This window comes from Capsella rubella, unplaced genomic scaffold (genome assembly GCF_000375325.1).
Source record: "Capsella rubella cultivar Monte Gargano unplaced genomic scaffold, Caprub1_0 scaffold_4, whole genome shotgun sequence".
Lineage (NCBI taxonomy): Eukaryota > Viridiplantae > Streptophyta > Magnoliopsida > Brassicales > Brassicaceae > Capsella > Capsella rubella.
The window spans coordinates 8,976,450-9,003,236 of NW_006238920.1; the positions used below are offsets into that span (position 1 = coordinate 8,976,450).

General features: G+C 37.0%; 9 protein-coding genes across 11 annotated transcripts; 5 read left to right on the plus strand and 4 right to left on the minus strand.

The window, feature by feature from the left end:
* The first annotated feature begins 1,183 nt into the window (after positions 1–1,183).
* LOC17889718 lies at positions 1,184–4,640 on the plus strand. The gene is made up of 3 exons (XM_006293802.2): positions 1,184–1,659; positions 2,306–4,032; positions 4,172–4,640. Exons 2-3 carry the CDS (start codon positions 2,401–2,403, stop codon positions 4,346–4,348), a joined length of 1,809 nt encoding a protein of 602 aa, XP_006293864.1. The 5' UTR covers positions 1,184–1,659; positions 2,306–2,400; the 3' UTR covers positions 4,349–4,640.
* Positions 4,641–4,758: 118 nt separating this feature from the next.
* Positions 4,759–5,897, minus strand: LOC17889303 (60S ribosomal protein L23). Its single transcript, XM_006295139.2, has 4 exons — positions 5,815–5,897; positions 5,228–5,512; positions 5,099–5,140; positions 4,759–5,002 (listed from the first exon to the last, which is right to left on the minus strand). The coding sequence occupies exons 1-4, from the start codon at positions 5,825–5,827 to the stop codon at positions 4,920–4,922; spliced, it is 423 nt and encodes a 140-aa protein (XP_006295201.1). The 5' UTR covers positions 5,828–5,897; the 3' UTR covers positions 4,759–4,919.
* A 179-nt stretch (positions 5,898–6,076) lies between these two features.
* Positions 6,077–7,625, minus strand: LOC17890180 (probable peroxygenase 3). The gene is made up of 6 exons (XM_006294846.2): positions 7,434–7,625; positions 7,032–7,181; positions 6,863–6,948; positions 6,675–6,769; positions 6,469–6,594; positions 6,077–6,379 (listed from the first exon to the last, which is right to left on the minus strand). The coding sequence occupies exons 1-6, from the start codon at positions 7,534–7,536 to the stop codon at positions 6,220–6,222; spliced, it is 720 nt and encodes a 239-aa protein (XP_006294908.1). The 5' UTR covers positions 7,537–7,625; the 3' UTR covers positions 6,077–6,219.
* A 973-nt stretch (positions 7,626–8,598) lies between these two features.
* LOC17888055 (actin-related protein 2/3 complex subunit 2B) lies at positions 8,599–11,099 on the minus strand. Of its 3 annotated transcripts, none has more exons than XM_006294365.2 (11): positions 10,976–11,099; positions 10,838–10,860; positions 10,665–10,731; positions 10,364–10,571; positions 10,099–10,271; positions 9,910–9,987; positions 9,633–9,765; positions 9,402–9,493; positions 9,241–9,297; positions 9,100–9,142; positions 8,599–9,006 (listed from the first exon to the last, which is right to left on the minus strand). In XM_006294365.2, exons 1-11 carry the CDS (start codon positions 11,057–11,059, stop codon positions 8,786–8,788), a joined length of 1,179 nt encoding a protein of 392 aa, XP_006294427.2. In that variant the 5' UTR covers positions 11,060–11,099; the 3' UTR covers positions 8,599–8,785. The 3 variants fall into 3 exon arrangements, with proteins under 3 accessions (XP_006294427.2, XP_023640589.1, XP_006294429.1); XM_023784821.1 differs by having other exon boundaries at positions 10,099–10,274; XM_006294367.2 differs by lacking the exon at positions 10,838–10,860 and having other exon boundaries at positions 10,099–10,274.
* A 1,334-nt stretch (positions 11,100–12,433) lies between these two features.
* On the plus strand, positions 12,434–14,500 carry LOC17889577. The gene is made up of 3 exons (XM_006295241.2): positions 12,434–12,712; positions 12,849–13,297; positions 14,024–14,500. Exons 2-3 carry the CDS (start codon positions 13,056–13,058, stop codon positions 14,079–14,081), a joined length of 300 nt encoding a protein of 99 aa, XP_006295303.1. The 5' UTR covers positions 12,434–12,712; positions 12,849–13,055; the 3' UTR covers positions 14,082–14,500.
* Positions 14,501–14,588: 88 nt separating this feature from the next.
* On the minus strand, positions 14,589–15,912 carry LOC17890521 (ciliogenesis-associated TTC17-interacting protein). The gene is made up of 3 exons (XM_023784704.1): positions 15,740–15,912; positions 15,540–15,616; positions 14,589–15,363 (listed from the first exon to the last, which is right to left on the minus strand). The coding sequence occupies exons 1-3, from the start codon at positions 15,821–15,823 to the stop codon at positions 14,727–14,729; spliced, it is 798 nt and encodes a 265-aa protein (XP_023640472.1). The 5' UTR covers positions 15,824–15,912; the 3' UTR covers positions 14,589–14,726.
* A 1,276-nt stretch (positions 15,913–17,188) lies between these two features.
* Positions 17,189–19,104, plus strand: LOC17890141 (heterogeneous nuclear ribonucleoprotein 1). The gene is made up of 2 exons (XM_006294278.2): positions 17,189–17,618; positions 17,793–19,104. Exons 1-2 carry the CDS (start codon positions 17,397–17,399, stop codon positions 18,780–18,782), a joined length of 1,212 nt encoding a protein of 403 aa, XP_006294340.1. The 5' UTR covers positions 17,189–17,396; the 3' UTR covers positions 18,783–19,104.
* Positions 19,105–20,243: 1,139 nt separating this feature from the next.
* LOC17889969 lies at positions 20,244–24,087 on the plus strand. The gene is made up of 6 exons (XM_006296260.2): positions 20,244–20,952; positions 21,048–21,718; positions 21,802–22,015; positions 22,089–22,544; positions 22,617–22,803; positions 22,875–24,087. The coding sequence occupies exons 1-6, from the start codon at positions 20,320–20,322 to the stop codon at positions 23,846–23,848; spliced, it is 3,135 nt and encodes a 1,044-aa protein (XP_006296322.1). The 5' UTR covers positions 20,244–20,319; the 3' UTR covers positions 23,849–24,087.
* Positions 24,088–24,210: 123 nt separating this feature from the next.
* LOC17889514 (multiple organellar RNA editing factor 2, chloroplastic) lies at positions 24,211–26,572 on the plus strand. Its single transcript, XM_006294821.2, has 4 exons — positions 24,211–24,626; positions 24,771–24,868; positions 24,956–25,021; positions 26,109–26,572. Exons 1-4 carry the CDS (start codon positions 24,274–24,276, stop codon positions 26,249–26,251), a joined length of 660 nt encoding a protein of 219 aa, XP_006294883.2. The 5' UTR covers positions 24,211–24,273; the 3' UTR covers positions 26,252–26,572.
* Positions 26,573–26,787: the final 215 nt, after the last annotated feature.

Consider the following 26,787-nt stretch of genomic DNA (forward strand, 5'->3'; position numbering starts at 1 on the left):
TATCATATATCGCGAGAGATTTACGTATTTGAAAATTTGAAATTTATGATGAAGTAAAGAAGCAACAAAATGGTCGAGTCAATCATGTGCAGGAAAGCTCATGGTCCGATATGAGACAAGATAGTTTTGTAATTTTGTTGGTTGGTCCATAGATTCTCATTATTCGGTACATAAAATATCACATATATGTTCTAAAGCCTCCAAATATTTCCAAATAGTTTAATCATGTATATAAAAAGGCAAAATATGTATTGTAGAGTTTGGTTTTTTCTAATAAAATTTTCAAACATTATGATTGTTTAATTTTTGCCATTATTGTATACATATATATATAACTGACGTTTTTAGAACGCAAGCATACAATTTAGAAACCTCTTATTTTCTCGATGATGTTAGTCTTACCTTGTTTAGTACGTATTTGTTAAAATCTAACAATAAACAAATTAGAAAACTAACTAGAGACTTTAGAAACTTTGTTGAAAATTCATATTCTACATGCTTGAAATTTATTATTATTTCTTCTTTTAATGCGTAACTAAATGTTTGATAATTAGTACCATTTCTGTCGTTTTTGCCCAACTCATATTAAATAGAAACGAAATATATAGCTAAAAATACAAAAGTAATTATATATATATATATATATATATAGAAAAAAAAATTGATCCGGTCTTGGTAAAATAATCTCAATTTTTTTTTTTAATATTCAACAATGGTTATCCAAAATATTCAAGATCCGACTAATATTGTTAGCAATTTGTTTTCTTTAATGTGAAACGAGACTACATATAAAACGTCCAAATCAAAACCTAATCGTATGAACGATGGGTGGACTAATTTGTTTTGATCCACTATATATTATCCATATGACTAACATTTTTTAATTTTAGAAAAAAATTATACACAAAACTTTATTGAAATAGAGAAAAAAGGAAGAAATAGTGAATATAAAAAAAAAGAAAAAAAAAAGTGAATAGAAGAAAAATGAGAATAAAATGTGAGACCACTCTGAAACAGTAACTTCTATAGTCTTCCTGCTTTTTATCGCCAACAAGTAGCCATCACTACCACCTTCCTTTAGATTCCTCACTCTCTCTCTCTCTCGATCGTGCCCACCAGCTCACTCACCCTTAATCCCACACTTTAATCAACCCTAATCACACTCGAGCTTTGGACGAAAGAGAAGAAAAAAGGAAAGAAACACAACACACAAGAAGTGGGTCCTCGTTTTGTAAGAAGCCCCTTCCTTATTAGTAGTAGTGGCCATAGTCAAGGTCACACCACACACACACGCATAAAAAAAAGACGTTCCTTTTTCTCTTTCGTCTCCATTGGTACTTACTTACTAGTCAGACATTAACGTGCCTTAGTGAAACCACCACCACCCCCCCCCCTCTCTCCTCTCTCTCTCATTACGAACCCAGAAAAACAAAACTCTTGCTTCCAAAGCTTTTCCCACTTTCTTCTTATTCCCCTCCAACTCATAATTGCTTATAAGAAGCATAAATTTTGTTTCTTTTTTCTCTGTTTCCTCTTTAAGGGGTAATTTTGGAGATACATAAGAAAGAAGATCCGCAACAATCCAGAATTGGCGGAGGAGATTGCTTTGGTACCCATTTGAGATTACTCTTCGATCCAATAACTTCTTCTCCCATCCAGGTAAAACATTTAAAGGTTTGATTTTTCAGAATCAGTTCATGGAGTTATTGTGTAATTTACTACCTTTGTTGCTGGTTCCTTCTTCTTGGACCAAAGTTGAACAATCATGGACCTCTGAATTAGCTTAGGTAAAGGAAGTGATACAGAGAATTTTAGCTTCTAGGTCCAATCCTGAGTTAAACTTACTACTCCTTCTGTAGTTTTCTCTGTTTACTTGAGTTAGGTGCTAAAATCCTCCAATGTTTCCGTCGAGCGTGTAAACTCCTATCAAAGTTTAGCTTTTTCCTCCAATTAATGGGGTACATCTAAAAATTCAAGCTTTTATTTGATTGTCAATTTGCTTGTGTAGGGTTCTTCGTTTTTAGCTTTTTGTTGCTTTTAGGTAAGAGATTAGGTATAGTTTTTTTTAATAAAACCTCTGACTTTTCAGCAAATTAGCTTTGTTGCATTAAGAGTCTCTAATTCGGCTTTTGTTTGAAATATAGTAGATTCACACTACATTTGGTATTCTGCATTATTTCGATAATATAACCAAATGAGGTTGTCGTATTGTCCACAAGAGTTGCTAACTTAAGCTAAAATCTTGTGCTTATTAATGCATTCCGAGTTACATTCTCATTCTGCTCTGTTCATGTTTGTCTTTCAGATATTTGGAAGTGTTCTAGGGTGTACCTCGAATTCGTATAATAGAATGGGAAATTAAAATTTTCTCGGCTTTTGTTTTAAGTGGGCGAGCTAACAATGGGGAGTATTGCTCCTGATTCTCAGAAGGATGATTCTGAGCTTGAAGATTCACTGGACATTGATGAGAATCCGCCTGGGGAATATGGTTTATGGAAGTCAGGAACATTGCTGAGCCAGAAAAGGCAGCAATGTAGTGTAGTTGCAAACAGTGGAAAGTGGTTACAGATTGTTAAAAACGGTCCCAAGGGGTCGTTTACTCGTGCGACTAGTTTCTTTGATAACAAGATCCCAAGGCATCTGGTGTCATTAGACGAGAAGTATCTCCGACGATGCCTCGAGCTGATTAATATCAGTGCGTTTAAGTCAGCCAGTTGCAGCCTTTCTTTGAATCTTGTAGGTTCAAAGATGAGTATTTCTTCACGTCACTTCGATTCACCTGTGATCCCCAAAGAAAATGTTGCTCGCCTTGTGTTTGATCTTCCCTTGGTTGATGATTCGGGCAGTCCAGTCATTAGCCGCGCAATTATAGGTTGCAAGAGGGTTACACATATGCTTAATAAGCCTTTGTTACAAGATCTTGAAGCATTCGATGGTGATGATATGAATAGCAGGGCAAGTCGAGATGATTATGGTGAAAACGAGTTGGTTTCATGTGATGTTGTGAGGAAGATAGAGGAAAAAGACATCCTGGATTCGCAATTTCAGAGATATAAACCTGGAAACATGCCTAGAAAGACGGTCTCTTTGTCTAGCACAAACTCAATGACTTCTTCTTCTTCTGAGCAATCTTCTTCATGGTTGTCTCCGTCTTCCACAGTTTCTCAAGGAGCACTTCAGTTCACTATGAAAGACAACAAGACACCTCACTTTGTTTTCTCATTGGATGATCAGAAAGAGATCTATGTAGCTAGCTTAAGCACTAGTCATGTTGGGTCAGGGTTCGACCGTAGTTCGCTAGACTATTCATATTTGATCCATTTGAAGAAAGGCCGCGGATCTGAACAGCAACATTTGGTTGGTAAACTGACTGTATCCACTTTGATTTCTGTCTCGTCCACGAATGAAAAAACAGTAGAGAGACAGTTTGTTCTTTTCAGCAGTGGTGGGAATCCGCAGTTACTGTGCCCCAATGATATCAGGAAAAATAGAGGATTGCCTAAGAAAGTCGTTGATGCGATCAAAAACACCGCACGCACTTCAAGGCAAAGAAGTATCTCTCGATTCAGTAGAACAAGCTCCATCCCGGATTTTTGTTCGTGGGAGCCATTTCAAGAACCAGACCACGATCTTGAACCTGTAAGTTTGCTAGATAATGACCTTCCACCAAATCTTGAAACCTCAGCTATTGTTGTGAGAGAACAGTTTCCCTTGGAGGAAGAAGAAGAAGAAGTCGAAAAAGTTGGAGGCTGGGGCATGAAGTTTCTCAAGAAAACTCCCTTAGCTCGAACCAAGGAAGCTTCTAATCATTCTAAGCATTCGACAAGCATAGATGTTGTCATTCCTTCAGGAATTCACGGAGGGCCGAGAAATAGAAACGGTGGTCCGTCGAGCTTGATTCAGAGATGGAATTCTGGTGGAGGCTGTGATTGCTCTGGATGGGACTTGGGTTGCCCCTTAACTGTCCTTAAAGGCCAAACACGAAAAGACCAAAATGAAGGCCAGTGCACTCTTTTTGAGCTCTTCACAGAGGTAACACTAAGATCCATTTATCATCTCCTCACCCATACATCAGAGAATAAATGAAAAGTTTCATGCAGACTAGAGGGAAACTCAATCTTGGTCATGTTGACTCCGAAATTCGATTAATTTTCTTGTGTATGTGTATCAGGGACTGATGCAGGGAAGCCCTGGACTAAGGATCATGAATGTTCGTGATGGTCTCTACTTCGTCCAATCTCAAGCAAAGATATCTGTTTTGCAATCTTTTTCCATTGCTTTAGCATACATTCATAGCCAAAGCCAGAGACTCCGGCCATGGTGGTCAAAGAAGTGTACAGACGCTTAACTAGCAAAAGAACGGATTGCACAAAGTAAGATAGGTAAAACTCAGCCTTCATAGTTTTAGTGGGTTCTTGAGTTAATAATACCTACAAATTAGTAGTTATTCAATCATTATTTTTGTGTTCATTTTTGGCTTTTTGTTTAAATCTATTTTTTTTATAGAAAGTTATATCAATGTCTCTTTACTCGAATCATATGTGTGTGAGCTTTGGTATTGATTTCAAAAGGTGTGTGAAATGTAAATTCTGACTTCTGGTTTTGACAATTCTGGTTTTGTATAGAGTTTCTTCTACAAATTACCTTCCAACTTTACGCAGTTAGATCACCAGCAGAGAACTTTTAAACACATGTTAACCCTCACATAAAAATTGTCACCTCAGATCAAATGGTTTTCGTTGATGTCAAGCTAGAAACTGGAACAAAATAAGCAAAATCTCTTAGAAATCAAGACTGAAATATGTCTTTAAGCTCACAAAAGATTCTTTGTCTCTACTTAAATGTTAAAACATCCAAAACATCAACTACTTAAAGTTTCGTTGAAGCAGATACATAACTAGCAAGTGATTCATGAATCTTCAGACAATGGCGTTAGCAGCACTAGCAATCCTTGGCCAGAGATCAGCACACTCTTTCCCAATGGGTCCAGTAATCGCAGAACCTGAAAACAGAAAAACAAACCCAACACATTTCAGAAAATAGTGTAATGCCAAATGTGTTTTGACAATGAACTGATCGAAAAAACAGACTGTAGTACCTTTCATTTCTCCCTTAGGATTCACAATCACTCCAGCATTATCTACAATCCAAGAATTGAAAATCAGTATCAATCTCATTACCATTAAAATTCAACTCAAGAAACTGTGAATTGCAACTGGAAAATTACCTTCAAAGTACATGAAAACACCGTCCTTTCGGCGCCATGGCTTACGTTGCCTAACAATCACAGCAGGGAGAACCTTTTTCCTGAGGTCTGGTTTACCTTTCTTGACAGTGGCCATGACCATGTCACCAACACAAGCAGAAGGCAATCGATTGAGACGACCTTTGATACCTTTAACCGAAATGATGTAAAGGTTCTTGGCACCAGTGTTGTCTGCACAGTTCACTGTGGCTGCAACGGGCAGACCAAGTGACATCCTGAATTTGTTACCAGACGTTCCTCCACGTCCTAATCAAACCCAACAACCACCATTAGAGCAAAACTCTGAATCATTTACCAGTTTATGTTTTCAAGAACATAACATCTTATGAATGAATATCAAAGTTCAATACTTCTAATTATGAGCTGTCTAACTGAATAAATCAGATCCTATGAGTAGACCACAATCATATTTTTTTTTTCATTTTTGTTGAAGTCAATTGGAGAAATCGAGATAAAGAGTTCAAACTTTCAAACATTCAAAACCGAAACTAAAAATGTAACAAATACGAAAGAGGAAGGCTTGGAAATTTGGAATTGAAAAGACAAACCTCGCTTCGACATTTTCGACGGCTCGAGAGCTTAAGGGTTTCGGGTGTCTGATCGAAGAAGCAAAAATGAAGGAGAAGAAGGGGATTAGTGTTTAAACCCCAAACCTAACTAAAGGCCTTTTAAGGCCCATAACAGAGCCCATTAAGCGTTTCAATCGTGAAGAAATGAATTAATGAACCCTTTAATGAAATTGTAAGAACAACATTTATACAGAACCAAAAGGCCCAAAACAACACTTCTCTACTTATTAAGACCGAAAGGTAAAGATTACTAAACATCTTCTCTTATTTATTACTTTGGTACATAGACAGAGTTTACAAACACATTATACAAATCCATAGATTGAGTAACAAGACAAAGATTAAATGACACCAAGCTTTATTCATTGATAACTAAACAAATTCTTAGTCTTGTTTGCGAGAATTGGCTCTCTCTTCATTCTTTTTAGCACAATATTCAAATAAACTTCCATCAAAGCAACCTCTCACAGCTTCTTTAGAAATGAAACCTTCCTCGTCCTTTGCAAGGATATAGAGTAGTATCCATTCAACTTTATTTGAAATCCTGCCACAACCAACAAAAACAAACACCACGACCAGTTAATACACATGCATGTATCATCAAATAAGAACCAAAGAATGCTAGTTACTAACCATCCAAAAGGATCCATTGCCATTCGATTTCCTTCGGTTAAGCTCCAAACCTCTTTAAATGATAACTTATCCTTAATCGTGAGCGCGTATTTGCTAAATATGTTCTCGAGATTAACCGGGACGTACCTACAAACAATTAGCAAATTTTCGGATTGAGTAATATTGAATATTCCATTCTGAAGCTGTTGAGTATTTTTAAATGTTACCTCCCTTCGGTGTCGTAGGTGCTTGAATCACTCCCATGTTTGGCTTTGTGTATGTTGTCGATATAAACAGGCAATAGTGGTGATGGCAACCAACTCTAATTACATAAAGTTGACAAAAATTAATATATTAATCATAGTTATTATTATAATTATATTGGAAGGGTAGTCTTAAAATTTGTTTGCCATACCGGAAGCGTAACGTAGCTAAACGCTAGGTTTATGAATATGCACCAAAAGAGAGATGAGATTGGGTTGAAACCAAGGTCACGAAACCCTACAAAACGAGATACATTTTATAATAGATATTTGATTTTCTTTCTTTTCCTGTTCTGAGGATTAAGAAAAAAGGTGAATTACCCTTGTAAGTCTCCCAAGGATAGACGATACCGTCGCCGTTTTGGTCAAAGAAAGCAGCATGTTGTTGCATAACACTCATTCCTTTGCTGTCGTGACCTTCTGTTCCATTTGGATGCTCTGTATCTGGAGCTGCTAATGCTCTTGCCATATCTGTTTTTCATTTTGAGTTATGACAACAACATGAAAAAACACACTAACCTTTGCTTAGCATAAAACTTGGATAATGTATTGCTCATGTTCTCACAATAACTTAGGGAAAAAATGATTTTAAACTTGATAACCTTAACGATTTTTTCATGTTTATTACTTATCAGTATGCTGTGATTTGATTTCAATTTTCGCTAGATACTTATTAATTAGTTACACATGAAACTCGTTAATAATTTGGACAATCGCACTTACAAGGTTTTGGTAATGTTTCCTCCAGATCATTCCGTACTTTTCGCTGACTGGTCACCGGAGCTAACGGCGCCGTGGTGGCCAAAGCCTCTGCCTCTCCTCCCATTCTCTTTTTTTTTTTCTTACTGGTCGTATCTCTTGGGTAAGTAAGTAAGTTGTTAAATAATTGAAGATGCTCTCTCAGTTTCTTCTTATGTGAAAGACGTACAACATTGATATTATGGTTTAGGTAGGTTCTTTATAAGTAAGAAGAAAGGACGATCGATATGTGCAAATAACACGTGTCGTGACGTTGTGGTGCAAACATTTAAAAGAAAACAAAGACGACAAGTAATATGATCACATATGATTGTATAATATGGTCCGTCCACTTGGATATTTTTAATTTTGCTGAAAATTTTATCCACTTTTTTAATCAGGAGATCGGTGGAAAAAAAACAACGTGCTTGGTTATTCGAAGGGAAAAAGGGAAAAACAAAAAAAATAAAATACAGTCGTACGTTCATTTTGTACATATATATCATAGCATACAATCACATGTATATGTTATATATAAGATCGTATTATGGTAAGTCTTGTTTGCGAGAATTGACTTCATCTTAATTATTCTATAGAGAGCATACAGTAGTTGAATTGATAGTGATAATCAAAGTCACCTAATTCGAACTTCTTGCTCTCAATGGTCGAACCAACGACGGTGCCGACGTGCCAAATGAGTGAAAGGTCTCTGAGATCGGAGTTTTGTTAATTGCAAAGAGAAAAAGGACGATCGAGTAAAGTGACCACGTATGGTCCCATGCACGTGGCTGGAACGATTTGCTGATTTACCTGTGCCGTGTGCGGTTGAATGTGGGACAATTATAAGAGATAATAATAGATTGATGTTTTAGTACATGTGATACGCATAAATAATATTTTATACCAAAAACAAAAAGAAGAAGATTCTCTCCAAAAATTCAGAAAATAACTACTGTATTTAAATATGAAAAAACATACTGCCGTCACATATTCACCCAAAACATTTCTGTATTACCATTTTTTTGCCTTTAATATTATCTCTATATATGCATGTGTTTGATTGGTCACAATTTTCTTTTTCTTTTTTGTCACATGCTGATTGGTTACATTTAAAAGTTAAACGAATGAATATGATACTTGTACGTAGCTATTACGTAATAACATGCTGCATTCATTCAATGCCAACTCTTGATTAGGTTTATTTATGTTCTTTCTTAACTAACTATAAATAAAACTAAAATTGTCGTAAGAAAACTTTAATGTATAACTGTATACTTCATCAACGCGTATTGCTCTCCAAAGTCAAGTTTGAACTTTGAAGCATGTCGACACAATACTTAGTCGAGTTTTGTGTATGATTTACTAGAGGGATTCGAAGAGAATTTGGGGAAAGACATCCACCGTTGATTGAATCGAAACCGAGCACAACCGTTGATTTTGATCCGGAACTTACTAATCTTAACTCTTCTTGTCATCTCCTTGCATCTTTGTTTCATCATTAGTTTGCCTTTTGGTACCTTCACAAACTCTTTTACGTATTTGCTGCATCTTCCGTTTTCTATACAATTTTATATACACAGAAAATTATTTTTTTAAAAAATATTGTTACAAAAACCTTATATTATAGAGAGGTAACAACCAAAAAGGATACCATTTTGAGCAGCTTCTTCCTCTAGGCTTGTGTTATTTAGCAGCTGCGTATATAATGAAAATTTACAAAAGTAAGTTAAGGTGTATGAGATGTGTATTAATTTTGTTGTAAGCTCGTATGTGTAATGTATAATTAACATACCTTAACTAAACTGTCCATTCTTTTTCTCATTCTTCTCTGTATGTATCCTCTCGAACACTAATTATATCCAATAAATAATGGTTGAGAATTTTTCAGGTACAAGAATACAAATACTATACAGTAGTTTTTTTCTTTCTGAAAAGAATTTACCACAAATGTACCTTTATATGATATTTTACGTATGCGTAAAAATTTAGCAAGTTCCAAACCGTTTTGTCTAATCTCTTTCCTTCAACGTGCCGTGAAGTAATATCTACCAATAAGAAGAATATATTTATTGTTTGACAAAAAAAAGTGATTAAAATTAGTGCAGATAATAATAGTAATTAAAGAACGTTGGACTAATTTAAGTAATAATTATAAACAGATGAAAAAGAAAAAACGAAATGTACCAAAAGATACAAAACCAGAGTTGGTGGTTAAGTCTTGGACCGGTTCACCTCTAAGTTGGAGAGGTGGTATTGGTGACCAACTACATTGAGGTGCCTTTCCCATTTCCTTTTGGCTTCCCACTTCCACTAGTTCCTTTTCAATGTTTTCAACAATTTTTTTTTTGACAAAATATATACAACATTAGTGTCTTACTTAATGCACATTTCTCCTATATGTACCCATTATGGAATTTTCTTTGGATCACAAATGTATATGATGTATCCATTGTAATTGTACCTGGAAGAATGACGTGGCGATGACCACATCCGAATTATCTTTAAAATTCATTGGAAACACCGCCGTAATTTTCTCTGGCTGAAAGAACCATTCGAGAAAATGTTGACTCTCATCATACAATTTAGTTTGGCGTAAGTCGTAACTCAAACAAATGACTAAAAATTTGGTAAGATAAATAATAACTCAAACCTGTTTAAAGACGTAGAAAGGTTCACTTGGGTGATAAACAATCCTGATGGGCCTTTTGTTGTTGTTCATCGCTCGTGAATCATCTTGAAAATTCAAATGTCTCAGCATCTCTTTAAGTTGGCTACTTAATATTAACGCTTGTATTTCAGAAATCCGTGTAATGGTTTTAATCGCTTCTTACAGTTGGAAAAAGAGTAAAAATTAATGATGAGAACTTATGTATAATTAAGAAATTATAAATTACAATATTACGAGCTTTAATTACCTTTGCCACGTGGAATATTATCAAGGTGAAGCTCAAGAGTTAATTGAAACCCTAATTTTGGTGGATCAACAATATCAATCACACCAACTGCAATATTCTTAACCACCTCATAAGTGTGACTTGAAATCTCCTTTAGTGTCACGTCTCCTTGCGTCTCAAGCAACGTTGACGTCGATACATGCACAATATTTGGATCCGAAACCGAGTACTGCACGTCCATATCATATATTTTATACATTGTGTCACAGTAGTATAATCAAATAAGCTAAGATCAATTATTATAAACAAATAATTAATATACCTTGATGTGATATTGAATCGAACCAAACTCGTGGAAATGTTGATCAACCTCTATAGGTTTCTCAGCACTGCCATGGATTTAAGGAAAATGAAACATTATTTTGCTTTATAGTGGATCTTTAATTACGGTACAGTTGACGTGGAGATTATAATTAATTAGTACTAAAATCTTACCGACAGAAACAAATCAAAATCATCTTATGTAAATTGAAGCCAAACCAGAAAAGAAGATTGTTAGCTACGGCTGTTACTAAAACGGGAAATGAAATTGGATAGGAGAATGAAAGAGAGAGCTAGTGGCGTAGTACGTACCGATATATCTTGAGGAGTGTTTCTTTCAACGTTGGAGATGCTCTTTCGAGATATGCCATTCTTGAAACTGCTCTCGGAAGACATTAACTTGACGCCACATTATTTATTTATAATTTCTAACCTTTCTTTGTCATCCTTGAGAGACTAATTAGTGCGGATATTGTCTTTTGTTTGTATGTGTGTGTTTGGTGAATTATTGGAGGTTGAGTAAAATATTAATTCGCAATCATGTTTATCTTCTTTCCAAGCAAGACATTTAGCTATTATACCAGCCGTTGAAATCCAACATTGTGGTATGTGGATGTACCTGTGACTCTCTCTGAGCCCAATCTAAACATAGGCCTCGTTGATAAAGAGTTGTAACGGTATCTCAGCCGTTGGATAAAAGCTGTGGGAGTTGATGGACGTCGATTCACATGGTCGTATAGTGGCAAAGAAGGAATCTGATGTTTTTCTTTATAGGGATTGGAAAACGGAATCTAACAAATAGCTAAAATGAGTTTTTTTTTTCCCTGTGAAAAATTACATCTTCAATAATGAAACCATGGAAATTTTTTACTATATGGTAACAAGATTCATATATTATCCCACTGATCTTTATTTCGTGAGTTATAATAGAATATGTGTTTTTGCAACCTAAAAGTCAAAATTATACTGTTAAAATCAATGATGGAATTTATCTGCTTCTTCTTATGTGGACCTTTTATATCATTAAAAAAGCAAAACTTGAAATGTAATCCAAGCTAAATCCAATGAAAATTTAGCGTCGGTTTCACACGAACCACAAGCTTTTGACTTCACCAACATACATAACCCCACGCATTATCACCATTAATTCTTCTTTATTCTCGGTATGGTTTAGGCGTAAGAGAATGGTCACTGTAGAGCTACCATATGCATAAGAAAAAAAAATTAGTATAATGTCTCCGCTAATCTATATATCTTTGAAAAAAAAAAAAAAATCTATATATCTTTGTTACGATGACCATAAATATTGAAATTGATTTTGATAATACAACTCGTAAGACAACCCATTGAACTCTTACCTCCGACTCTTTTTTTTTCTTGTAATTTAAAACAGATTAATTAATCATAGTCTCTTAAAAGTATACATATGCTACGATAGTAACACGTCTATTCAATTTGTTTTATAATAATTACTACAATATAGGTATATTCTGAATTTGTCAACATATACGAAAAATTCAAAGCGTATTAAATTAAATCACATAAGAAGTTCAACAAGTAATTAAAATATTGAAAATTTGCTAATTAAAAATGTTTAGTCAACGACAACCAAGTGTAATGAACTCATAACGAGATTACCTACCGTGCGCCAAACAAACGCAAAAAGCTTAATCTCAATCTACAAAAATAAATATCTAACGTTAAATCTTAACCGTTAATTACTATTTAACGAAATTTTCTTTTCATTTTCTCGGCGCACCCAATCACAACTCAGCTGAGAGAAACGCGTCTTTCAGATTTCAATCCTTCACTTTCCCTTTCTGTTTTTTTTTTTTTTTTCCCTTTTCTCGTTGTCGGATCGGGAAGAAAAAAAACTGGGAATTTCGAGGTTTCCTGGATTGTTGGATTGGATTTTTGTTTGAATTCGATATGGGTATTGGGTGTTGATATCAAAGTTTCGATTTTTATTTTCTTTTCCTGAGAAAATCCGAGATTTTTTTTTCCGGTTCGTCAATCCGAGAGGAAAATAAAAACGTTGAAATTTACTACGTAAGTTGAAGCTTTCTCATTTCCAGTTTTATGATTTTAGTTTCGGATCTCGAATCCAAGCGTTGACTTCTTTGGATTTGGTGATTAGGGTTTGTTTTGATTCATATTTGCATTCTGTCTTTTTTTTTTGTAACAGGATCAAGCTCAAACCTTTTGAATTAGTTATTTGATTGTGGGATCCAGAGTTTTGGAGCGAAATTGAGGTCAATGGTTAGGGTTTATGAATGATTCAGGTTGATTGGTATTTGAGGTGAATTAAGGAAACTAAGATCTCTATCTATCTTCCCCATTTTGTTACAACTTGGGGTCTAGTTTCCATAGATTGGTGTTTTTAAGATTTGCTATGGATACGGTTCGTGGAGAGGGTAAAGAAGCTAATGGGTGTGAGAATAAGGCTATTGTTAGTCTAGATAACAGTCAAATTGATGATCAGATTTCTGAGGAAGACGAAAGTAGCGAGTCACAATGTTTATTGCCTCCGAGGAAAGGAGGGATGTCGAGAAGCACTGACAAGATTAAGAGGACTGTGCAGTGGAATGACAACAAAGGAGACAATCTTGCTGAGGTTTTAGTTTATGAACCAAGGTATTATGATCCCTTAGAAACAAAATCTCTGTTGATTGTTTTGTTATCTCAAGTTTTTTTTTCACATAGTTGTGAACTCATTGGTATTCTGTTCTCGCTTATTTGGTCTAGGTTTGGTGCTTAGATGTTAACCATATCCCAAATGCAGGATCTGTGTTGTAAACCTAAGGAGTGCTTCTTTATTTTTGACTGGTGGCTTTTTTGTTTAGGGATAGTTTCATTTGAAAAGTGCTTATAGTTGCTTAAGTCGTTTCTCATTATTTGTCAGCAGTGAACTGGAACTCGTTTAGCTGAGTATTGTTATTGATGAGCCTATGAGAGACAGTTAGGGTAGCTGGGTGCAAATATCTTTAGCGTCTGTGCACCTATCAGTGGTAACAGTTTAGTGCACGTACCGATAGTCGAAACGAAGCTGTAAGCCAGTGACTCACTTCAATTTGGGGATTGTGGGATCTGAATATAGGCAAAGAACCCTGAAGATAATGTACTTACTATACCCTTTTCGTTTGACTGGTCTAGAAACGTTAATGTATACCATTGGAAAAGCTTGCAGGATTCAGATTATTGTTGCATCTTTTTTGATGTTCCATATTGGTAGTCCCGCCTCAATTATAACTCCAATAGAGTAGTTATCTTCTGTTTAAGAGCTCACGCTCTTACATTGTTGTTTGTTGGCAATTGAAAACAACTATATAACTTATTCTGTCTCCATTATTTTGCTTGCAGCGAAGTTAGCGATACAGATGATGATGATTCAGATTCCTGCATCTGCACAATTATGTAGTCCTCAAATCCACTATCAACCACCATTTAACATGGAGTTAACACTGAGCTCGTCCTTGTATCTGACTTCTCTTCAGAAATCATTTTTGTGAGGAAAGAGGAACCAACTTAAGCGAGTGATATCACAATCATGTAACTGTCTGATTAATGTGCTCAGGACTTCTGACAAGAAGCCAGACGAGACAAGGAATATAGACTCATAAGCTATATCGGATCGTCTCATCTCAGTGAAGGGAGTGCGAGTATATAATAGATTATTTACTGCTCTATTGTTCAATAGAGGCTGATCTTTAAGTCGAAGATCTTTGAGTGCTGTTTGATTTGACAGGTTTTGATAGTAAACTATGTATGTCTTTCTGCAACATACACGCTTGTTAAGTTGTAAGTATATGCAGCAATTTAATATTGTTTCTTCTTCTAGTAGTTGTTCTCCTCGCCATATTATAAGCAGATGCAAAAACTTTGAAAGGTCACAACTTTTTTAAGATATAGTTGCAGAAACAACCAGTGGGAAAAATAAACCCGAAAATGGGAAACTGATGCAAACCTTTATCCATACACACAAAAAGAATCACAAATGAAATGCTACAAAGACAAACAACAAAACACACTTTTTCAATTCTTCTTCTGAATCACTATGAAAGCTTCACCTGTTCTCCATGTTGGTAATATCCACAATTGGGGATCTCTTCAACGAACCATTCCCATGAAAACTCTTCGGTGAGGCTATCCAATTGGAAAGACTAGTATTGACGATTATCTCCTTGAGTAGAGGCTTTGCTTGGTCATCCATATCCGCTTCAAGATTCTCTTTCATTTCTCGTTTATGTTTCACAGGCCTAGCTTTAACCGCTTTCCACTGAGCAAGATTCTCCACTGGATTCAAAAGAGGAGTCACGTCCTGGTCTTTGTCTTCTTCTTCTTCTTCTTCGTCTTCATCATCAGCATCATCTTCATAGTCGTTTTCATCATCTGTGTAATAGTCTTCATCCTCCAAATCACTCTCTCCATAACCCACTTCATCGTCTTCATCCTCAAAACTAGTCACGCAATTGTGGTACCTATAGTTTGAAGGATACACTGATGTACTGCTTAGATCCTCTGGTTTCTTATCGGTAACTGAGGATCCCTTGCTTCTTTCTCCATTTCCTTCCTCACTATCACTGCAGTCATTCTCAAATCTTGGTGGCACAATAGGTTCATAGGTTTGTACATTCAAGTCAAATCTGACTCTCTTCCTCGTCTTCTTAGTCACCTTCTTGTTCTCCTCCTCCGCTTCACCCCTGACACAACAGACATAAAACAGCCATTTTAATTGGTAACTTCTGCTGGGTTTCATTTTGGCTTTTTTTTCATAACCGGTTATCAGATTGGTGATCTCAGATCAAACAAAAAAAGTTTCAGTCTTTAAGTAAATCCAAAGTCTTAAAAGAACATTGTAAATGGAAGAAACAATGACCTGAGGTTTGAATCTACAAAAGTAGTGAAATCTGACGGATCTGAAGAATGTAGTAGAGGCTCGTAGCTACAGATTCTCTGCAAGAAAAAAGTCAGGGTTTGAAATCAGAGTAATGAAAAGTCAGGGTTCAAATGAAACAAGAGAGAGTAGTGCTCTTTTACTTATTAGGGAGAAGAAGAAGAAGAAGAAAAGAAGCTTACTTGATCTCGAGGAAGGATCTTCCTGATGGAGTTTCTGCGTTTTTTGTTGGAAGAGAGACCGAAACAACCCATAAAACATCCCATTTTTGTTTATTTGGTGATGTTTCTGTGTTTCGGGTTTGATTCTTGAGAGTAGGGAAGAAGAAGAAGAGAGATGATGGATGCTTTTAGTTAATTACTTTTTTGCCTCGTTGGTGTCTTTGAAATGGAAATAGGAACGTTGGGATTTCAAACGGATGAATGTGACGGTGGGCTCACGGAGTTTATGCCGTCGTTTTTACTTTTTATTTTCTTCTTTTAAGAAGAAAAGACAAAAATATCAAAATGCAAATTATTGGATTCCTCTTTTTCTCAATAATTTTTTTTTTAGAATATGGATAAAATGAATGAATTAATTCGAAACGTTATACTGTTTTTAAATACTGTAATATCAATTATAAGTTAAGAAAACATTATTTTGTTTTTTTAATTCAAAATTTCAAAAATCCACACTCAAGATGTTATGTTGGGGACCTTGCGGCCCGTTTAAAGCAAATTTCGAAGTAAATAATTGATATTGAGTTTTTGACTTAAGACAAAGCGTGTTCGGACTACGTTTTAGTGCCTCTTTGTGTTCAACGTTAATGCACTCTACAGTAATGCTGTCTAAATTTAATCAGATGACATTAAGGTTATTAAAAATACCGTGTGGCAAATAAATCTACTGGTATATATAATTGTTATAAATTTATGATTATATCAAACAAACTTAAAAAGCTAACTCTGATTTTATATTAAAATAATTATGAGGCCATAACAAGTTTTATTATTTATGAAATGTTTGGAACTTTCAAAGCAAATGTATGAACATCTTTGTAGTTTGTAATCGGTCCCAAACTCCCAATGAACTCCATTCTATAAAAGAATCTCTGATTTTTTTCTTTTCTTGTTCTACATATGTCTATTTCTTTTATAATTGTTTTCTCTAAAATCTCAATAATGAAATGGTAAATAACTTTCGTAAATTAAAAAATTCTTAAGGAAAGAAAATATCACATATGAGAATTTGGAAACAAAGTTCAAAATTGGAGTAAAGTAATGATTTGATAACCACAATATTAAGATTTTTTTTCCCAATCATTAAATTTTTTTATATATAATGATAGCAACAATGTTTGAGTATAAAAAACACAAAATTTATTCACTAAATCGAATCTTCAAAATGACTTCCAACTTCCAATATTATTGCTTAAATGTCTATCTCTTTTACACTTGCAAACTTTTTTCCCATATTAACGATAGTAATAATAAATTTCTTAACTTTTTTGAATCTCAAAATGGAACTATTACATTTTTTTAAAATGTCAAAAGAATAAAAATGATAAACGAAGTTAATATTGAAAAGTCTACTCTTTTTTTTTTTTTAAGTCGATCTCTTTCACTCACTTTAACCCCATTGGCCGCTCTATTTTCCAAAGTCTGTTTTTATTTTTTATCCTCTCTCCTCTCTTCTCTCTCTCTCTTTCACCCAATTTCACAAACCCGAAACCCTAATTTTCTCGGGACACTGAAATTTTTTACAGCTTATTTCCTCTTCTTCACCGGGGAGATTTGTCGGTGTCGAATCTAGGGTTTTTGGGTATTAACGGAGGGGTTTTAAGAGAGGAAAAGCCTCGCAATGGAATCAGATCAGGGAAAGCTCTTTATCGGCGGGATTTCATGGGATACCGACGAGAATCTTCTGCGAGAGTACTTCAGCAATTTCGGTGAGGTTTTGCAGGTCACTGTCATGCGGGAGAAAGCTACTGGTCGTCCTAGAGGTTTCGGATTCGTCGCATTTTCGGATCCTGCTGTTATTGATAGGGTTCTTCAGGACAAGCACCATATTGATAATAGAGATGTAAGCTTAATTTTTTTGTTTCTGAAATGGGTTTCTCAAATTTTCAATCTTTTTGTAATTGCCACTCTTCTTCTGATTCATTTGTCTGTAAAAATCGATGCTTTGGATATTGGTGTTGTCGAGGTTTTGTTATTGATATGTTTTGATGGATTTTAAGCTGTGTTACGTATTTAGGTTGATGTGAAGAGAGCAATGTCTAGAGAAGAGCAGAGTCCTGCTGGGAGGTCAGGGAATTTTAATGCTTCTAGGAATTTTGATAGCGGAGCTAACGTTCGTACTAAGAAGATATTCGTAGGAGGTTTGCCTCCCGCATTAACATCAGATGAATTTCGGGCTTACTTTGAAACTTACGGACCTGTGAGTGATGCAGTCATTATGATTGACCAGACTACGCAACGTCCTAGAGGATTTGGGTTTGTTTCTTTTGATTCAGAAGATTCGGTTGACCTTGTTTTGCATAAGACTTTCCACGATTTGAATGGTAAACAAGTAGAAGTTAAACGTGCTCTTCCTAAAGATGCTAACCCTGGAGTAGCCAGCGGTGGTGGTCGTGGCAGTGCTGGAGCTGGAGGGTTTCCGGTCTATGGTGGTTCTGGTGGAAGTGGCTATGAGGGTCGTGTGGATTCCAATAGATACATGCAGCCTCAGAACGCTGGAAGTGGTTATCCCCCTTATGGTGCTTCTGGATATGGTACTGGTTATGGTTACGGGAGCAATGGCGTAGGTTATGGAGGATTTAGTGGGTATGGTAATCCAGCTGGTGCGCCTTATGGGAATCCTGGAGTCCCGGGAGCTGGGTTTGGAAGTGGTCCAAGAAGTTCATGGGGAGCTCAAGCACCATCCGGTTATGGTAATGTGGGTTATGGGAATGCAGCTCCGTGGGGTGCATCTGGTCCTGGTTCAGCAGTGATGGGTCAAGCTGGTGCATCTGCTGGTTATGGCAGTCAAGGTTATGGTTATGCTGGAAATGATTCCTCTTATGGGACTCCATCAGCCTATGGTGCAGTAGGTGGGCGATCTGGAAATATGCCTAACAGCCATGGCGCTGGAGGCTATGCGGATGCTACAGATGGCTCTGGAGGTTATGGGCATCACCAAGGGAACAACGGGCAAGCTGGCTATGGTGGAGGTTATGGAAATGGTAGGCAAGCTCAACAACAGTGATTGAAGAAGACAGACTACTACAATGTCGTTTTATCACTGACCTTGAAACTTCCTCTTTCCGCCTTAATGATGTCACATCTGGGGCGGTTAGACCAGGAGGTTGACCTACGCTGGATTATCTCTTTTGTTAGTTTCTCAATAAGTTGTTTTCAGGCAATTCCGGATACTACTAGTATTTCCTATGAAGTTGTAGTTTTTAAGTTTGCGTGCTTATTTATATTTGTCGCTTTGGAATGGTTTTCTTTCTCTATCCTCCTAGTGTTTGTGTTTAACGATGCATCCTCCAGATTATCATTATTCACCTTCCTTTGGTTCATTCATTTTTTGAATATTCCATTCTATATTCGTTGCTTTTGCATCGCCTCTTGTTTAGTCGAAAATTATTTGCTCGGTGTTCAATTTGATCTAAGAAAGGTGTTAGGTAGACAAGAGCTGTAACTAACCACTTCACTGTCTGCACTTGCGTTGTTACGTGAAAGGCGTGTTGGCCAGTAAAGGAAACTTGACAGTCCCCAAGATCTTATATTGTATTTTATTGGTCTGTTTGGTCGCTGTTCAAAGTTCCATGAGAAGTAAAAGATCCTGGGATGACCATTGATGTTTCAAATCCAAGCTACTTCTTCTTTTGCATGTCTGCGAATCCTCGTCTCTTGCATTCTTGTTCACAAGAATTTATCTTCTCTGATTCATTACAATTTTACAAGTCCTGCACTCCTGCTGTTTGGTAGGAGATAGCTGGGCATGTGACTTGCATTCTTGCAATATTATTTACTGAGTTATGAAAATATTGCTGGTCTAGTTGTGGCCAATATAACATTTTTGACATGTGAGAAAAACAATATACATTATACAGTGTAGTAGCTTTTCCTAGTCATCTATGTTTTGAATGTCACTCACTCAGTGAAACCACCTTTTTATTGAGTTTGTAATATTAGATTTAGTGATCATTTTCGAGTCGACAAAAAAAAGTATAAAACTAGCTGATCTATTGTTTTTTTTTTTTTTTGGTGGCTTTCATGATCTCAAGACGGATACAGGAAATTACCAGTTAAAAAGTTGTCTTTTTGTCCTTATTATTTATTTACAAGAATTAAAGGTTGTGGTCGTATAGAAAAAAACAAATAAAAGAAGATTTAGTAGCATCTAATATATAAAGAAATACTAACAAAAAAAATGGTAAACATTGCGCTGGCAACTGTTTAGTACATGTAATATGATTTTACAGATGAGATTTGGATGGACAAAAGTTTACTAAAAATAGGAAATTTGCTAAATCTAGTAAATATAATATTTGTGAGTTATCCTAATTTTACTCGCATCCTCTCTGATTTCTCAATACAGAAAAATTTGCTGTCGATTACCTTTTTCCAACTTGTCGCCTTCCTCCTCAGTTTCTCTTGTTTCTTATTTTTACGGTTTTGCCTTATAATAACACACAAGAAATGTCTTTTCCTTTCCTCTTTCCTCTCTCATTGAGTAATCTAATTTCATAAAATCCCGTAACGTTTTCCCTACCACCCTCTCCCCCTCCTCCGCCATGACCCATCATCACCGGCGAGAGTCCTTCTCCGTAACCACCTCTAACATGGGAGGCTCCGCGGTGCTTTGTCCTAATACCGACCTTCTTTGGCCATTTGGCAAGCTTGAAGGGCTTGATCGAGATGATATTCGTGAGACGGCTTATGAGATCTTCTTCACGGCTTGCCGATCATCACCGGGGTTTGGAGGCAGGACTGCTCTCACGTTTTACTCTAACCATAACAGCAACGACCATCATGGAGACGGAGGAGGAGGAGGTATAGGATCCGGTGGTGGCTCACCTGGTGCTGGCTCTGGGTTCGGGTTTGGGTCTTCAGGGAGGAAAGAGGTGGTCACGACCCCGACTAGCAGGGTCAAACGGGCTTTAGGCTTAAAGATGCTTAAACGGTCTCCCTCTAGGCGAATGTCAACGATAGGGGCCGCTGGAGGAGCTGGAACTTCTCTATCCCCTGGTGGCGGGATGAATAGTAGTTCGGGACATATTAGTCCTGGAGCCGGGTTCTTAACTGTCCCACCTTCTCGGCCTAGAAGACCCTTGACCTCGGCTGAGATCATGAGGCAACAAATGAAGGTGACAGAACAAAGTGACAGTCGGCTTCGAAAAACCCTGTTGAGAACGCTTGTTGGCCAAGTAAGTTAACCTTTGCTTCCTTCTTCTACAAGTTAATGTAAACTTTGAAATGCCTTAACACAATACCTTCAATGTTTGTTTCTCTTAATCTATAGACGGGTAGACGAGCAGAGACCATAATCTTACCGTTAGAGCTTCTCAGACACTTGAAAACATCAGAGTTTGGTGATGTACACGAGTACCAACTCTGGCAAAGACGACAACTCAAAGTCCTTGAAGCTGGTCTTCTTCTTCATCCATCGATTCCTCTAGACAAAACCAACAACTATGCAATGCGTCTAAGAGAAATTGTCAGACAAAGCGAGACAAAACCCATTGACACAAGCAAAACCTCAGACACAATGAGAACACTCACCAACGTCGTCGTATCTTTATCTTGGCGTGGCACTAACGGAAATCCAACTGATGTTTGTCACTGGGCTGACGGTTACCCTCTCAACATTCATCTTTATGTTGCTTTGTTGCAGTCAATATTTGATGTCAGAGACGAGACATTGGTGCTTGATGAGATCGATGAGCTTCTTGAGCTAATGAAGAAAACTTGGTCAACACTAGGGATCACACGACCGATACATAATCTGTGTTTCACTTGGGTTTTATTTCATCAGTACGTCGCGACTTCACAAATTGAACCGGACTTGCTTGGCGCTTCTCATGCTATGTTGGCTGAAGTTGCAAATGACGCCAAGAAGCTTGACCGAGAAGCCCTCTATGTGAAACTATTAAACTCGACATTGGCCTCTATGCAGGGATGGACCGAGAAAAGGTATTGAATTATTCTTGTTAAGCCAAAAAAAACACATATAGTTTACAAAATGTTTTAATTAAAATGTGATTGTGGGTTTTTAGGTTATTGAGCTACCATGATTATTTCCAAAGAGGGAATGTGGGATTAATAGAAAATCTTCTACCATTGGCATTATCATCATCGAGGATCTTGGGAGAAGATGTGACGATTTCTCAAGGGAAAGGACAAGAGAAAGGTGATGTGAAATTAGTGGATTATTCAGGAGATCGCGTTGATTATTACATAAGATCGTCCATTAAAAACGCATTTTCTAAGGTAAAATTAAAAATCTATATTTGTGTGTTTATATCATCTCTGTGTTTTAGGGTTCTGAATATTTTTCTTGCAGGTGATAGAAAACACGAAAGCTAAAATCGCAGCTACAGATGAAGGAGAAGAAGCTGCTGGAACGTTGTTGCAACTAGCTAAGGAAACAGAGGAGCTAGCGTTAAGGGAACGTGAATGTTTCAGCCCAATACTCAAGAGATGGCACTCTGTTGCTGCTGGTGTTGCCTCAGTGTCACTTCACCAATGTTATGGCTCAATCTTGATGCAATATTTAGCTGGAAGATCGTTTATCTCGAGAGATACTGTTGAAGTTTTGCAAACGGCAGGGAAGCTCGAGAAGGTCCTGGTGCAGATGGTGGCTGAAGATTCAGAAGAATGCGATGACGGTGGTAAAGGACTTGTACGAGAGATGGTTCCATATGAAGTTGATTCAATTATACTGCGCCTTTTGAGACAATGGATAGAAGAGAAGCTCAAGAGAGTTCAAGAGTGTTTATTTAGAGCAAAAGAAACTGAAGTAAGTTTCAGAGATTTTACTTGTATTCCAAGAAACATTACTTTATCTTATGTTTGTTTTCTTTCTTTGTAGACGTGGAACCCGAAATCCAAATCAGAACCTTACGCTCAATCTGCGGGAGAGCTGATGAAGCTAGCCAAAGACACTATCGATGAGTTCTTTGAAATACCTATTGGGATTACAGAAGATCTAGTTCAAGATATCGCGGAAGGATTGGAACAACTCTTTCAAGAATACACCACATTTGTTGCATCTTGCGGTAAGTAAACAAATCGAATTCCTTAAACCACAAGAATCGAATTTGTTATATCTAATTCTTGAATATTTCAGGATCAAGACAAAGTTACATTCCTACATTACCTCCTCTTACAAGATGTAACCGAGATTCAAGATTCGTTAAACTATGGAAGAGAGCTACACCGTGTACTACCCCCAACGAGGATTTCAGCCACACCGCATCAGTGATTTCCGACGGCCACCATCCACGACCGTCCACAAGCCGGGGGACTCAACGTCTATACATTCGTCTCAACACATTACATTTCCTAAGCTCTCATATCCACTCGTTAAACAAAACACTCTCTTTAAACCCGAGGGTACTTCCCGCAACTCGAAAACGTTACCGCCATCGAAACAACAATTCATCTTCCTATTTCGACTTCACATACGCTGGAATCGAATCAGCTTGCCAACACGTTTCAGAAGTCGCGGCTTACCGTTTGATTTTCCTCGATTCAAACTCTGTTTTCTACGAGAGTCTTTACGTAGGAGAAGTGGCGAACGCGAGGATCAAACCAGCGTTACGTATCATGAAACAGAACTTAACATTGATGTCAGCGATTCTTGCGGATCGAGCTCAATCACTAGCAATGAGGGAGGTAATGAAATCATCCTTCGAAGCGTTCTTGATGGTCCTTCTCGCCGGTGGATACTCCCGAGTGTTCTATAGATCGGATCACAGTTTTATCGAAGAAGATTTCGAGAGCTTGAAAAGAGTATTTTGCACTTGCGGTGAAGGGTTGATACCTGAAGAAGTGGTGGACAGAGAGGCAGAGACAGTGGAAGGAGTGATTCAGCTAATGAGTCAACCAACAGAGCAACTTATGGAAGATTTTAGCATCGTAACTTGCGAAACAAGTGGAATGGGGATGGTTGGATCCGGACAAAAGCTACCGATGCCTCCAACTACTGGACGTTGGAACCGGTCTGATCCGAACACGATCTTGAGGGTTCTTTGTCATAGAAACGATCGTGTCGCTAATCAGTTCTTGAAAAAATCGTTCCAATTGGCTAAACGAAGGTGAATTGGAAAGAAATGAAGAAAACAAACACAAAAAAAAAGAATTCAACTAAAAAGGAATGTTTATGTTGGTGAGAGATTCGTTGTTGTAAATGTCATTAAGTATGATTTTCGAGTTTTGGAACTGATTTGTGATTTAAAAAAAAATATTTCTCTTTTTGTTGCATTCGGGGTTGAAGCTGATTGTTTGTTGTTAACGAAGAAAAATATTCGTTGATTTTTTTATTAGATGTATTCATAAATGTAGAAGTCTTATTTGTTTTAAGAAAAAACAAGTTTTATGGGCCTTTAGCCCAATTATGCGAAGCTCATTTGTCAATCTCAATATAGTTTCGAAGATAGAAAGCTCAGTCAAAACCAAAACCAAAACCCTATCCACTTTACTCTAAACCTCCAGTAGCTTCGTCTTTCTTCTTCAGTCGCCCTACAATGGCCTTGCCTTTGTCTGGCACGCGCCACCTGACGTGCGCTCTCCTCTCCAATGCCACCGTAATGGCTCCTCCTCGGATCCCTTCCTCTGTTCACTGCGGTGGATCTCGGTTAAGTTGCTCGACGCGGTTCTTCTCAATCCGATGCGCAGCTAACCGGTCAGGCTCTGCTTACTCGCCGCTTAACTCTGGCTCTAACTTTAGTGATCGGCCTCCGACGGAGATGGCTCCTTTGTTTCCTGGATGCGATTATGAGCACTGGCTTATTGTTATGGATAAACCTGGCGGCGAAGGTGCCACTAAGCAGCAGATGATTGATTGTTACATTCAAACCTTAGCTAAAGTCGTCGGAAGGTATAAATTTTACTGATTACGTGTCTTATTTGTCTTGGTTGCTGGTGAATGAATGAAAAGATCTAGGGTATTAAGCTCTGATTGCTTTGGTGATTCGGTTTTAGGAGTTATTGGATAGTTAATTCTATGTTTTTGTTTTGGTAGTGAGGAAGAGGCGAAGAAGAAGATCTACAATGTTTCGTGTGAGAGGTATTTAGGTTTTGGCTGTGAGATTGATGAAGAGACGTCGACTAAGCTTGAAGGTCTTTACTCCATACACTTGTCTCTTATGTTGGCTAGTGTTTACAGATACTAAAGAGTGTTCTAAAGTAGTAATTTGTTTACGACAGGTTTACCCGGTGTTCTGTTTGTGCTTCCAGATTCCTATGTTGATCCTGAAAACAAAGATTATGGAGGTAGTTTTCTTTCTTATTTTCTCAAAATGGAAGTCTTTGCTAGTGCCTTGAGTCTCTGTGCGTGTATCTCTTGAAGCATGAAACAAAAGATTTGATTAGTCCATCTTGGCAAAGCTAATGAGTCTTTTGGCTATGATTAGCTTTGAATGCTAATGGACTGACATCATATATTTTCTCTTAGCCTATATGCGCAGATAGTTAATTATATATCTAACTGCAGGCTGGTTTAGACGAAAACATATTTTGCATGTAACTCTCGAGTGCTTTTCTCTTGGAAACTAGAATACAATGTTATTGATTATCAGTCCATCTTGGCGAAGCTAATGAGTCTTTGGGCTATGATTAGCTTTGAATGCTAATGGACTGACATCAAATATTTTTGTCTTAGCCGAATTTTGCAGATAGTTAATATAATATCTACCTGCATGCCGGTGTAGATAAAACATACATTGCAATTCTTGAGTGTCTCTTGCTTCAGTTACTCCATCTTGGTAACCTGGTGAAAATATTTTTCTGCTTTCCGCACTGAATTAATGATATGCAGTCTGGTCGAGATGATGAATATATAGTCACTAAGTGACACCCCCTAACCGTAGAAAAAATAGCTCATAGTCCATCTTCGTAAAGTTAAATAGCTCATAGTCCATCTTCGTAAAGTTAAATAAATTTTGTTGGCAATGATTAGCTTTGAATGCGAATAGAATTATATCTTACTCTTCTCTTGGTCTGTATGTGTGGATTTAGAATAGCAACATGATTACCTTGGTTGAGATGAAGCATAGATCTATAATTCGGTATAGAGATGATTGGAGAACTAAAGTATAGAATAATTTGTATACTCTTGGACCAGAAGTCCATCTTGGCAAAGCTAGTAGCTTTCAGCCATTTCTAGTTTTGAATGCTAATGGAGTGACATCCAGATTCTCTCTTTCTCGTGGTGTGCTTTTATTATGTCGAAGAATAGACTCAATCATGAGAGACGCACCAGCTTTTCTATATCTTGAATTAAATATAAAATGCTGAAGGACACTCACAGTTATCTTGAATTTTGATTTGTATGCTCTTAATTGGTATTGTTGACTTGCAGCTGAGTTGTTTGTTAATGGAGAGGTTGTCCAACGATCACCAGAGAGGCAGAGGCGGGTTGAGCCACAGCCGCAGAGAGCCCAAGATAGACCGAGATACAATGACAGAACTCGATACTCCCGCCGCAGAGAAAACACAAGATAAACTGTAACTGAAGAAGGTATACACATACACCGAATCAAATCAAAGAATAGCCAGTATGATGATGATGATGATGATAATGGTGGTGGTGATAGAAGTTTGCTGCTGCCACGAGAGGGCTCCGTATTCCAGGCCTTTGCAGTTTATGGACCTACTTTGGATATTGTTGAAGTGCTAAGTTTTGATTCTATGTAACATTTTCATATAATAATGTAAATTGAGGTTTCACTGTTTTAGGAGAATTGTGTACTGATATCAAAAATTAGTTTTGTTTTGAAGAACAAATGCTGTTTTGTCCTTAAATTTTTACCCATTAACGTGGCAAATGGTGACTTAATTTTCCTTATCAATGCAAAGAAACGATTACTCTTGTGACATTACGTGGGAAAAAATAATATATTCTACTTTTTATTACTTTCGGTTATAAAAGAACAAGATTAAAATAAAAGGGCGATCTGATTATTTCTCCAGTAAATAAGGGGAAAATGAAAAGTAACCAAGTTGATTTTAAAATCCAGCGGACAAAATCTTCTGTGAGG